The 11,797-nt window shown below is 37.4% G+C and overlaps 1 protein-coding gene across 1 annotated transcript in view; it reads right to left on the bottom strand.

The window, feature by feature from the left end:
• Nucleotides 1-409: 409 nt before the first annotated feature.
• Nucleotides 410-11,797, bottom strand: part of LOC126100131 (serine/arginine-rich splicing factor 1A) — a 79,496-nt gene continuing 68,108 nt past the window's right edge. The window contains exons 3-4 of the mRNA XM_049910665.1: nt 8,826-8,998; nt 410-2,454 (exon numbers count right to left, since the gene is read on the bottom strand). Coding sequence (XP_049766622.1) covers nt 2,263-2,454; nt 8,826-8,998 — 365 coding nt within the window. The 3' untranslated portion in view covers nt 410-2,262. The remainder of the gene's footprint in view (nt 2,455-8,825; nt 8,999-11,797) is intronic.

Below are 11,797 nucleotides of genomic sequence, written 5' to 3'. Positions count from 1 at the left end.
TGGTGAATAGGAAGTGTCCTAACGATCACTGAATTCCACCCATATGTTATCATCTTTGGATGTCCATAAATTGATGCCACTGTTTGTCAGACATTAATGCATAAAGAGAATAGTTCTGAGAACAAATATGTTCATTTATTCTCTTTCCTCAATGATCCAGAGTGAATTTTGTAGGGTTAATAGTTCCACTTGAAACCTAATTAATGATCATTTCCACAATGACATCTATTCCGTTCATGGCTTATCCAGGTGTTTAAGAAAGTCCACATCCTAGTACTAGCACAGAGGCATCGAAAGAGCTCCTGATGGAATAGACTGCAAGATGAGAATCCTCCAATCCAACCACATGAATCCAAGGACAATCCATGAAATCCACACTAGTCCTCTTCATCCAAAAACAGACTCCATGTACTTTTTAGAAATCAGATTCAATCCTTTATTGTGTATGTATTCCAAATTGTTGATACATCCAATACAATTGCTATCCAATGTGCACGGGAAAAAGAGAAAAAAACATAATTAATGCAATATAAGGCACCAAAACATTTAGTATCTTTGAAGTGAGACTCTATGAAGGTGATGCCAAAAGCAGCTTATGAAATTAAATTTACTAGTGGCTGTTACTAATTTTTTCCAACTAAGCACTACCTTCATAATAGTTGCACTTTAAAGACATACAATAAATTTGTACATTTACTTCCAATGAAATTACAATACAACATGAAAAAAGAACAAATACTTCAATGTAACTATGCAAGATCCTGACTTAACGAATAAACTGACATTCCTTGGAATTGCCCACTGCTACAAAATATGTTTAGTTTTCCAACAGAAAAAATAATGTACATTTACAGTAAATATTCAGCAATTATAAGTTACTATATTCAGTTAAGTGTGATTTTCGTCAAGTTTGGGGCAACTTAATGAAACAGTTCCAAGAATGTTTTAAGTCAAGAATTATATTACTTATACAGAAAGTTAATCTTAAGTTATGCAAGAAGCAGAAGGCTCCCCTTCAGTAATTACTCTAAAACTCATCTACTCCTGAATGTTCTGCCATTTTTTGTTTAAGAGTCATTTTTATGTAATAAGACACACCAATAAGGGGGCTCAAAGTAGAACATATTGGCAAATTTATCCATCAACATCTACAAAACCAAGCTGCATTCTTCATTTTGGGGAATGACACCAAATACTGCCAATTCCATTCCAATCAAGAATGGGTGAAAACCTACCCAAGGGCAGTATTGACAGAATTGTGAAATGTATAGCAATGGTCAACTATTATATGATACAGTCTGAAGAATCAGACTTGTAAAATCTGCTGCACTCACTCAAGAGTGCAGCATTAGGAAACAGTACACAAGAAAAATGACAATACAAATGAATCCCTTGTTCATCAAGTCAAGCAGATAACAAAAGTTCTTGTAACCTTAACTGTATCAGATTTTTTCTGCTTTTCATATCCCATTCTGTTTACCAACAGACCTAATATTACTGACATTGGGAGCCAAAATTTGATCATTTTCTCAATTACCTGATACATGTTACACAGCACCAAAGCTCAGCAATATTAACTACATTTGGATTGAATCAAAAGTGATCTTTTTAAGAATGCATGGAAGTGTGACTATTACCAACTCATGACCCTATTCAGTTTCAACATTTCCCTGACAGAGACTCTGAGAAGAAACTTCCACATCTATATAGAACTTTAATATCTATAAACATTATTGTGTCCTAAATGCTCTGAAATGCTTTGCACAGCCTTATATGAAGAGTGTGGCTACTTCAAATTAGCAATTATTGTACACAAGCATCTTATTGGGTCTGACAACTACGCATATCATTACAAAAATGATTTGGATAATATTTCTAGTTAAGAAGACAATTCTGTACCATGTAGTACTGTCACACTATTGAGTTTTCATTCCTCTGAAGTTTGGCAGAAACATATTTTTATAATACACTTCAGTACTCATTTAATACTTTCTAAACTGGTGCCATCTACCATTCACACAACATTGAAAACGCAAAAATTAAAATTACACACTTCTCATTCATGCATAAAAAGTTACAGAAATAATAAGCATTGATTATCTTATGAACTTAACATGGTTGTCATACAGAGAGGATTAGGCAGTGGTGAAGGGTGGTAAACACAGTCACATTATGCAGTCTCTCCATCAAGTCTGTAAAATCTCATCATAAAGTTTGCAGGGTAAAAATGACAATGTCTAGGACAGAAATGATATTAACCTCTCAGTTGTAGGATCGTGACCGAGAGCGAGAACGCGAATCAGAAAAGCTGCGCCTGACTGGGGAGTAAGTGGGTGAGCCGCGCCTGCGAGGTGAATAGCTGCGAGAGCGAGAACGCCCACCTCCAACACTCCCACGGCCTCCACTGCCACCACCCCCATAATCTTCTTTCACACGGATGTAGGAAACTTCTCCCTGAAAAATTAAACAAAATAAATGGATGGATATTATTTTGAGCAAATATGATACCATATTTTCAGAAAGACTCAATTTTTTCCCTCCACTTTAAGCACAACAAAGTTTATTTCCATCACTAATACATAAAATCGCTAATGGCTTGTTCTCTATATTACTGTGGTCAGTATAGTGCTCATTATGGACTCCATACAATGCATTGAAATAAGAGCTTTATGTTGATCAAATGACACTGGATTTTCAGGCTACGTCAGACAGAACTTAGTGTTTAAGAAACAGCAACTCGTATCCAAATTTTCTGTAATGGAGCTTCAAGCAACTGAGTAATTCTGTTCAGTAAATTATGTAAGTGTTGCAAAAGCCTTCATTAAAACTTTGGTGACAAGCCTGAGCGTAACTCAGGTCAAACCACTGTGTTCAATGGACTGTGCCAGAGTATAGCTCAGGCAGCAATTACTTCAACTGGGAACCACCTACTGCTCGTAAATTGTACCTTGACACATGCTGCCTCCTGTTATCAAATTTCGAAAATTATTTTGAAAGAAACATTTAGCTTCAACACAGGTTTCCAAGACTTGTTTGGAGAAAATGGGCACTATACTGGCAGAACAAACAGGAAAGCAACAAACTAGTACTGCTCCAATTCCAACAGACCTCTCTGTGTGCCAGAATACTTCAAACTTTTCCTACAAAAGTAAATTATTTTTGCAATTGCTCAATAACTCACCTGTTTTTGGATGGACAGTCATACTATGTCCTAATTATTTTGAAATTTGTATAATCTAAGAATAGAGCAAAATATGAAAAATAAACATTGAAGCTTGGTATTTTTTAAATGTTTTGTTCTTTTAGATACATCAAACACATATGTGCCAGTAATGCTTTAAATAATGGCATAAATGGCTGGTTTTCTAAGCCTCAAATTTTTCTGAGTGGCTGAACTTCAAAGTGTTCAATGGACAGTCAACACTAGCAGGTTTCAACCTGGAAATAAGGGTTTTGCAGTTTAATTTCCTGCAAACTAAAATCACGATGTGTGTTTTTACACACACACACACACACACACACACACACACAAACACATACACACACACACACACACACACACACACACACACACACACACACACACACACTAGTATTTTCCTCCATCCCACAAATTTTCTACGTGATAACTGAAGTTAGAGGGGTCAGTCCGGTAAACAGTAAAAAAGCAAAACACAAGGTGCACTGCAGTAGTTTTTTACAATTTATTTACTAAAAACGACAAAGATAAATTTAAAATGTTCTCTAGATTAACAGCCCATTTTCAAGGGAAAAGGTCACAGAAAACATAAGGGGCAACCAAAAAGTTTGTTCGTTGGCAGTACAGTCCAGAATCAGTGCGTCAGTCTGGCATTAATGCTGTGAGCATCATCTCACTGGTGAACTACGTTGAAGACACCTGTCTGATAAAACACCATGTCTTACTGAATGAAGACGCCTGTAACTGCCTACTGCACATCCTTGTCCCACAGGAATCACTGACCCCTTAAAGGCCTTGTTTAACCGTTCATTTGACACGTGCAGAGACGTTGCAAAGAGAAAGTATTAAGTTACTTAAATTACATGCACACTGTCGTGTGAACAATTTTACATACATTGACTAAAAATACAGTATGTTACCTGTAAGTATCACTGCCCACAAAAGGCACATGGGTGTCATAATAGAAATACTGCAGTATTGTTCCTGCAGCTGAAAAAGTGGTCACATTTTGCACTACTGCATGTGAAATGTCTTTAAACAATTAATTTTGCTACAAAGTATGGAACAATTCCATAACATCCTTGAGAGCAAAGTCTACATCTGCATTTTGAAGCCATGCTCTCTGGCCAGTGACCAAAACTGTAATACCGCATTTAATTCACAGGCACAGGAGCTGCTTTTTACTTCTTTTTCTGATTTTGTTGTCCATCTAATACTTAAACCCAGACTTCCTCATCCCAGAAACAATAAGTCAATTTGCAATGCTCCAGGTAAGAATTCATAGACATAGTTATATACTAACTCTTCTTCAAGACTACTTCTGTCTGTTTATCAGCAGTTTTCATTGCACAATAAAAAACAGCATCACAAAATCAAATGAACTGCTCCAGTGGTAACGGATGCTCATGTAGCTTTGCCAGATGTCTGCTAAGATGCACACTGTTCAGAAACTTTCAACAGAGAACAGAATATCACTTTATACGAGACCTTAAAAGTTTCTTCGAACCAGCATTACCCATCCAAGGACAAAACTTGAAACCACTCTCGGATGGATGTCTACCGGTATTTGTCCTTAGACGGCCAAGAAAAGAACAGCTTATTAATCTTGTTTGGACATATTTGGTAATATTGTTGTCATGAGCCACATCTTCACTTTACTGCAAGCACGTCACAAAGACACAAATGCCAAACTAATCCCTAGTTTACAGTTGGTGCTGCATCAGACTCTTGCTACATTGCACATACACTGCAGCAACACCCCAAATAGAAACTTATGTTATCAATTTGAAAGTACAAGGATAGGCTGAAAAGTAAAGCACATAGCACATAAGCTTGGAGCACACAAAAGAAACCAATTAGGAAAATCGGGCAGACGTCTGCTTGTGTCTGTATATGTGTGGATGGATGTGTGTGTGCGTGCGTGCGAGAGAGAGAGAGAGAGAGAGAGAGAGAGAGAGAGAGAGAGTGTATACCCGTCCTTTTTTCCCCCCTAAGGTAAGTCTTTCCGCTCCCGGGACTGGAATGACTCCTTACCCTCTCCCTTAAAACCCATATCCTTTCGTCTTTCCCTCTCCTTCCCTCTTTCCTGATGAGGCAACAGTTTGTTGCGAAAGTTTGAATTTTGTGTGTATGTTTGTGTTCGTTTGTGTGTCTGTCGACCTGCCAGCACTTTCATTTGCTAAGTCACATCATCTTTGTTTTTAGGTATATTTTTCCTATGTGAAATGTTTCCTTCTATTATAACCATATCATTAATTAATTTCCTACTTTATTTTGACTATTCCTAGTTAATATCTTTTGTTGTAGGGTGAAATCAGTATTGTTCCGGGACAGATTTTATTGTTGACTTACAAACAAATATAAGTTCTGTACTAATTATAAACATTTGGAAGAAGAACTACTAGGATTTTTGAAGTATTTATTTGGCTCTATTCGAAAAGATATTGGCAAAGCCAGCCCTTAATTAATACCAAAATAATTACCAGGTTTGTCAAAAGCTTTGTTTGAGTAACAATATCTGTTAATTCCATTAGTTAAACAAATAATTTGGTCTAACCTTAGTGATAGACTGTTTAACAGGAGGAATTTTTCAATACATTCATTTAATTGAATGAGCTATGTTTTAATTGTAATTTCGGTAAATTAAACATTGAACAATGTATAGTTTCAGAACCTATTATTGTGAGTATAAATAAAGGGCCAATTTTTGGCCCTGAGACAGTCAGTCCAGGGCCGATTTTCAAATGGGAAGTCTGTATAAGTTAGAATAACTATAATGCATTAACTTATCAGTAGAATTAGTGTAACACAAACAGGCCGTGTGTTAAAACAATGACAGTGTCTGTTCAAATTATTTGAGAAATAGTGTCACACGTACCGTATTATTCAGCAAGAACTGTGAACTGTATGGTTAGGGTTTTACTGCTCACAGATGTTCAACAGCAAACTATTGTAGCAGTATGCTCAGGTTTGCCTGCAACCTATTAATGAGGCTTATCGGATGTACCATAGTGAACTGACCATATAACTGTGTAATATTGTGTGTGTGTGTGTGTGTGTGTGTGTGTGTGTGTGTGTGTGTGTGTGAACAGTGGAAGTAAAGAACTGTGAAACTAAACTCTGCAACTCTCAGTTACATCATTTACAGTAGTCAGTGTTGAACTTCCATCCCCCATTTTTCAGCCAGTATAACAATGCTGTATGTCGACACCTTGGACTATCAATTAAGAAATAAAACAGACAAACTTCAGAACAGGTTCAAGTTCACATTCTTCCCCCTTCCTACTAACAGTAAAAAGCTCTTTTAACTAATACAATGGAAGTGCCTTCTGCCATGCACTTCACAATGGTTTGCAAATTAGATGCAGACAAGCACAAGACTGGTCCATTCTCCCTCATTGCTATGGTGGATACTGTAGTCTTAGACCACTTGTGAAATGCTACAGTCAACATTTCTGCCATTTTCAAGACAATGCACTCCACAGTGTGGCCACCTTGTGAAGACCTTCCTACAGAAGGGACATATGGACCGAACACAACAGCCTGCAGTATTTTCCGACACGAATGCCCTTTGAAGGTGCTCAGAAACAGGTGAAACTTAGTGGGTTGCCATGGTAACCTGCCTCGCACAATGAATGATTCCAGGAAGGTTGCCATTAAAATGCGGGCTCAGACTGAGCAGGACTGTCTCTACCACTTCAAGGTCGTCAAGCGTATGACAATGCACACGGTGCAGCAACACAGTGTTAAATGTTATGCAGCACTACACAATTTCACAAAATAGCCCTTTCCGATGTTTGGGCATTTCACATTTAAGTTATTTATTTATTTATTTTTGTACATGTTACTCTTTCATTCCCTGCTTCTCTATAATCTTAAAAACACACCTACTCACATGTAGCCATGTTGTGCTAAACACTTCTAGAGCAAATTATCAGAGTGAAATGTTCACAATAAATGTTACAGATAAGAAGCAATAAAAGCTTTTGAAATGTGGTGTAACACGAGAATTCTGGACATTAGATGCATTGAACCGATAATCGATGACGAGTTACTGAACCTGTTGATGGTACAACTTGACTAAAAATGGGAGAGATTTATGTCACATCCTGAGGCATCAAGAAATAATTAACTTTGTAATTTAGGGAACAACAGAATGAAAAGATAAAGGTAAAAATGGTTAAAGAAAACATAAGACTGTAATACAGTAATCTGCTTCAAATGGGCGTACGTCGGAATAGTTCTGATGCTACAAAAAGTGCCGCGACCTGCAGCAAAACCCAACTTCGCATAGAAAACTATAATGTATCACATTTTCTTGATTGGTGAGTGATCTTGATAATATAGACTCTTAGAAATCTATGGTTTAGTTACATTTACAAAAACATGTATGTATCATCTCTAACAATGCCACTATTCTACTGTGTGTTTAAATATACACTCAATAATAAGAAAGAGTAAGATTCAGCAAACAATACAACTATGGGCTGCTGCTTCATCTTCTTTTAGATATACAATTATATCCCTTCGGCCAGCAAACTACATCCGTTCCAGTACCACCAACAAATTTTGATGCCACTTGACAATGAAACTTAAGTTATTTTTTTATGATACAAAGTCTGTGTAACTACTTTATTTAAGTGTATTGGCAGTATCAGCCAAATTAAGGCAATCTTCAAATATAATACTAAAACAATGGACAACAGTCACTACCACTGGCATCAGCCCGACCACATCATCCAGTATTTTTGTTTCTGATTTGAAGATGACCTAGCTTACCTGAAATCAGTAACTACGTTTACACAAAAAATTGATCTATACTGTTTTGTTCATAATATTAAAGAACAATGTCGCTGTCATCTGCTGCGATGTGATGCTGCATTTCTATAAATTTCTAAATTTCTAGTCTATTAACTTAAGACTTCCTCCCCTTGCCCAGTACTATTGCTCTTTACTTCACTGACGTCTGCTATCTGCTTTTGTCCTTCCTAAAATCTGTATCTTGGCAGCCAGCACCTACATTGTTTGCTATCTTTCTCTGTTGCTTCTTCCATCTCATGGAATATAAAATTTCTGTACACACTTTCCTTGGGATACCATCTTCTGCCAGCTACAACCGTGCCAATTCCTGCTATTTGATAAATTTACCACTACCTTTTCCTAAAGCAATAATACTGCTCCAAATTTGTCTTTTCGTTAGAAACCATATATTACTATTGTCTGTCTTCAGGCAATTGTCAAATTACATCTTTATGTTTGAAAGTAGATTCAATTTCCAATGAACAATAATACATAAAAAGAATGTTGAAAGCCAAGTTCAAGCTGCTTGGTATGTACATGACCAAAGGAAATTACAGCTTTCATCTCTAAAGGGATGTAAGTAGCAATGAACCCACATGAAATGAAATAAGGGCTTATTCATTTGTCTTCATTACACTTGCCTGAATATCTTTAAAACAAAAAGTATCTGAACATTAACAACAACTACTTAACGATACTTATTTACTGTCTATCCCAGCGGTACTTTCAACAACATGACAGTATAATACAGCACACAGAGAAGTAATATAACAAAACTATGTCTCATTTTGGCAATGATTACATCTTGTACTGAAATACAACGTACCTCATGTGAACGAAACCTTGAGTCGTCTAGTTTTTTTACAGCATACTTCATATCTTCAAACCGAAGAAACTCGACAACACCAGTTCCATCCTTAAAAACATCCGCGAAGCAAACATCACCAGCTTCTCGCATGTGGTCCTTTAGGTCCTGCCAACTACCCGAAGGTGGTAAACCTGCAAGTTGAAGAATACACTCAGAAGTGATTGCGGATGGAATGCAATACCAGTTACTCATGTAAAAATGCAAATCATCAAAGTAAAGATGTCCTGCATTGTCAATGTACTTGGAAACTGTTAGACCATCATTGCTGCAAGACTCAAAACTCTTTAACAAACCTTCTCCCTCTCCCATCCCTAAGTAGCATTCACTTCTACTCACAGGTAAAATGAACCTCGGTCATTCAAATTGGTAGGAGGTACAGACTCATCAAAAATTCCTATAGGAGCATATAAAAGGGCCGTGGATTTCATGCAATGTCGAAATTAAAATTATCACATATCTTGATAACATTTTTTACTAATCTTATATTCGCCACTTGCTTCTGCCCCTGCCCCATTCACAAAAAAAGTGTGCTTTGATCAGTACGTGAATGTAGCCATAAGTCACAGAGTGACACTGAAGGGCAGTGTTTAGCCACGCCAAAATTTTTTTGGTTGACTAAGGCAGGTGAGCCACTGATATTTAATGCATTTTTCTTGTGATGTGCATATATAACCGCTATAGAGTTCACCTAAATGACAGAAAATTTTATCAACTCCTGCATTTCATAGCAGCAGCTCACAAACAATACTTTCTAGAACAGCTGCTGGTTTTGTCAGTTGGAAAATCACTTGCATTAGATTTCCTTTCCCAATGCATGCCATTTTTAGGGGGACAGTTCCTACATGCAGATGAAACGCTGTGTATTTACCACCACTCCAATTAACAGAAAACTTTCCTTTGTGTAAAGTGTATCATGTTGTAAGAGAAATGTAACTACAGAGGCAGACAGACATTTCGACCACTGTTTCAAAGGCCTCCCTCTGGGTCGAACAAAGAACTAGATGTGTTGTGTTGGCATGGTGCCACATAAGAATTTTCAAGAACTGTCTAACTCATTTGGTTTATTTCAAGTGAAGGAGTTAAGTTTAGTTTCTTCAGGTGAAAGGAAGAGAAGCCTGCTGCTGCATACTGGCCAATTCATAAATGGTAGTCATTAGTGAATGAAATGAAGATTGCTGTTATACTCATACAGGCCACCAGGCACAAAGTTGCAGTTTCCTGAATGATAATGCTTCTGTCTCAAATTGTTAGTGTGGTCTGTTGAGCTCTGGCAGCTAGCAGTAAGGATGGTGTGACCCAACAGCCATTTCTGCTATTTGCATTGCCCAGTCGTTTTAATATTTTAGAGGCCCCCTGATCTTATACTTCACCATCCAACTGTTATCAAAAGTGCGAATGATGTCAAGCCCAGTATAACAATCCAGAGAGAAACTCTTAATGTATCAAAGTTCAGCCAAAACCAATTTTTTTACAGTATTCAATTAATTTGAGATGTAAAATTCTAAATGCAAATTATCCAAATTACATATTTAGCAATGTGAAACTTTAGTAGCAAACCGTTCAAAGATTTTGAGCATGAAACCCATGTTGTTGTTGTTGTTGTGGTCTTCAGTCCTGAGACTGGTTTGATGCAGCTCTCCATGCTACTCTATCCTGTGCAAGCTTCTTCATCTCCCAGTCAAAATAGCAATACTGTAAGGGTGCACTGAAGTGTTGTGAATAAGGAGACTGACAGGGATGTAGGACTATAACACCGATTGACAATTAACTTTTAAGTACCACACGTATCATTCTTCTGGTGAGACTGTTGTAGGGTGGTTAGGTTATACTGCACAGTGACTACTGTCATAAAATTGGAAGGTGCAGTATGTGCATACCTGGTAAATGAGACTTACATTACATAATTAAGACATGGACTGGCCATAACAAATTCACTTAGTGGGGTTGGTTGTTCATGCAAGCAAAACCCGTGAAACCAAATGTGTTTGTGTTGACCCCCATTTACAGCCAATTTTTCACCACAATTGCTGCTGCCGAGGAATATAACATGATATATGAGCAGGTGTGTCACATGGGTTGCCCTTCTGGTGAGGAATGTTGTGCTGGGCACAGCAGACAAGAATTCGCTAAAAACTTTGAACAATGTGTTGCGGTTGAACAGTGAACTGGATAACAGTTTATAAAGTATAGATATTTTAACAAAGTGATTTTGTGATATGTGTGGCATCAGAATTTTGTCAAGGTCTGTGAACACCAACGTTATGGGACTGTGAAATCCTATTATTTCGAAATATCACATTTGAGGTAGCCGCAACAGCCAACCAGCAAGTGGGTATAGCAGTAGTCAATCAGTGCAAAGGTGGGCACAGCTGACAGGGATAAACAACACATCTCAATGAGAGAATTAAGACTTGAAGCATTCTTGCAGATGGTGTATAGCAGCAGCAGCAGCAAAAGGAGGAGAAGAAGAAGAAGAAGACTACTTTTGCATAAGATAAAGTCATTAGTGGCTAAAAACTAGCATACATGAACTCATTCAAAATAGGTTTAGTTTTGATACAGGGAACAAAAACAACTAGGGTCATACCCATGTCAAAACTGTAGAACACAAAGAAAGACAAAATAGACTACACAGAAACGGAGGCGCAGAACTAAAAATTAAATGGCCTTCACCATATTGCTACAATGGATAAAAAGTAAAACGCAGTCGACAGCTTGTGCATCTTCACTAAAATGGCTGATAACTCAAAACAACAAACACAAATGAGAACATACGCAGTTAAAAAAAGGGCATTCCGTTAGGAAATGGCGGACCATCAAAAGTTGAGCGCAATGGGCACAAAGTGGTGGGGCAGCACAGTTAACAAATCGCAATGGCTAAAAAGATAGTGCCCAATACACAACCTAGTTAAAATGATCTCCTCGCGGTG

This window comes from Schistocerca cancellata, chromosome 9 (assembly GCF_023864275.1).
Source record: "Schistocerca cancellata isolate TAMUIC-IGC-003103 chromosome 9, iqSchCanc2.1, whole genome shotgun sequence".
NCBI classification, from domain to species: Eukaryota; Metazoa; Arthropoda; class Insecta; order Orthoptera; family Acrididae; genus Schistocerca; species Schistocerca cancellata.
The sequence above is the reverse complement of the archived record's forward strand: the minus strand, read 5'-3'. Positions and strand labels throughout refer to the sequence as shown.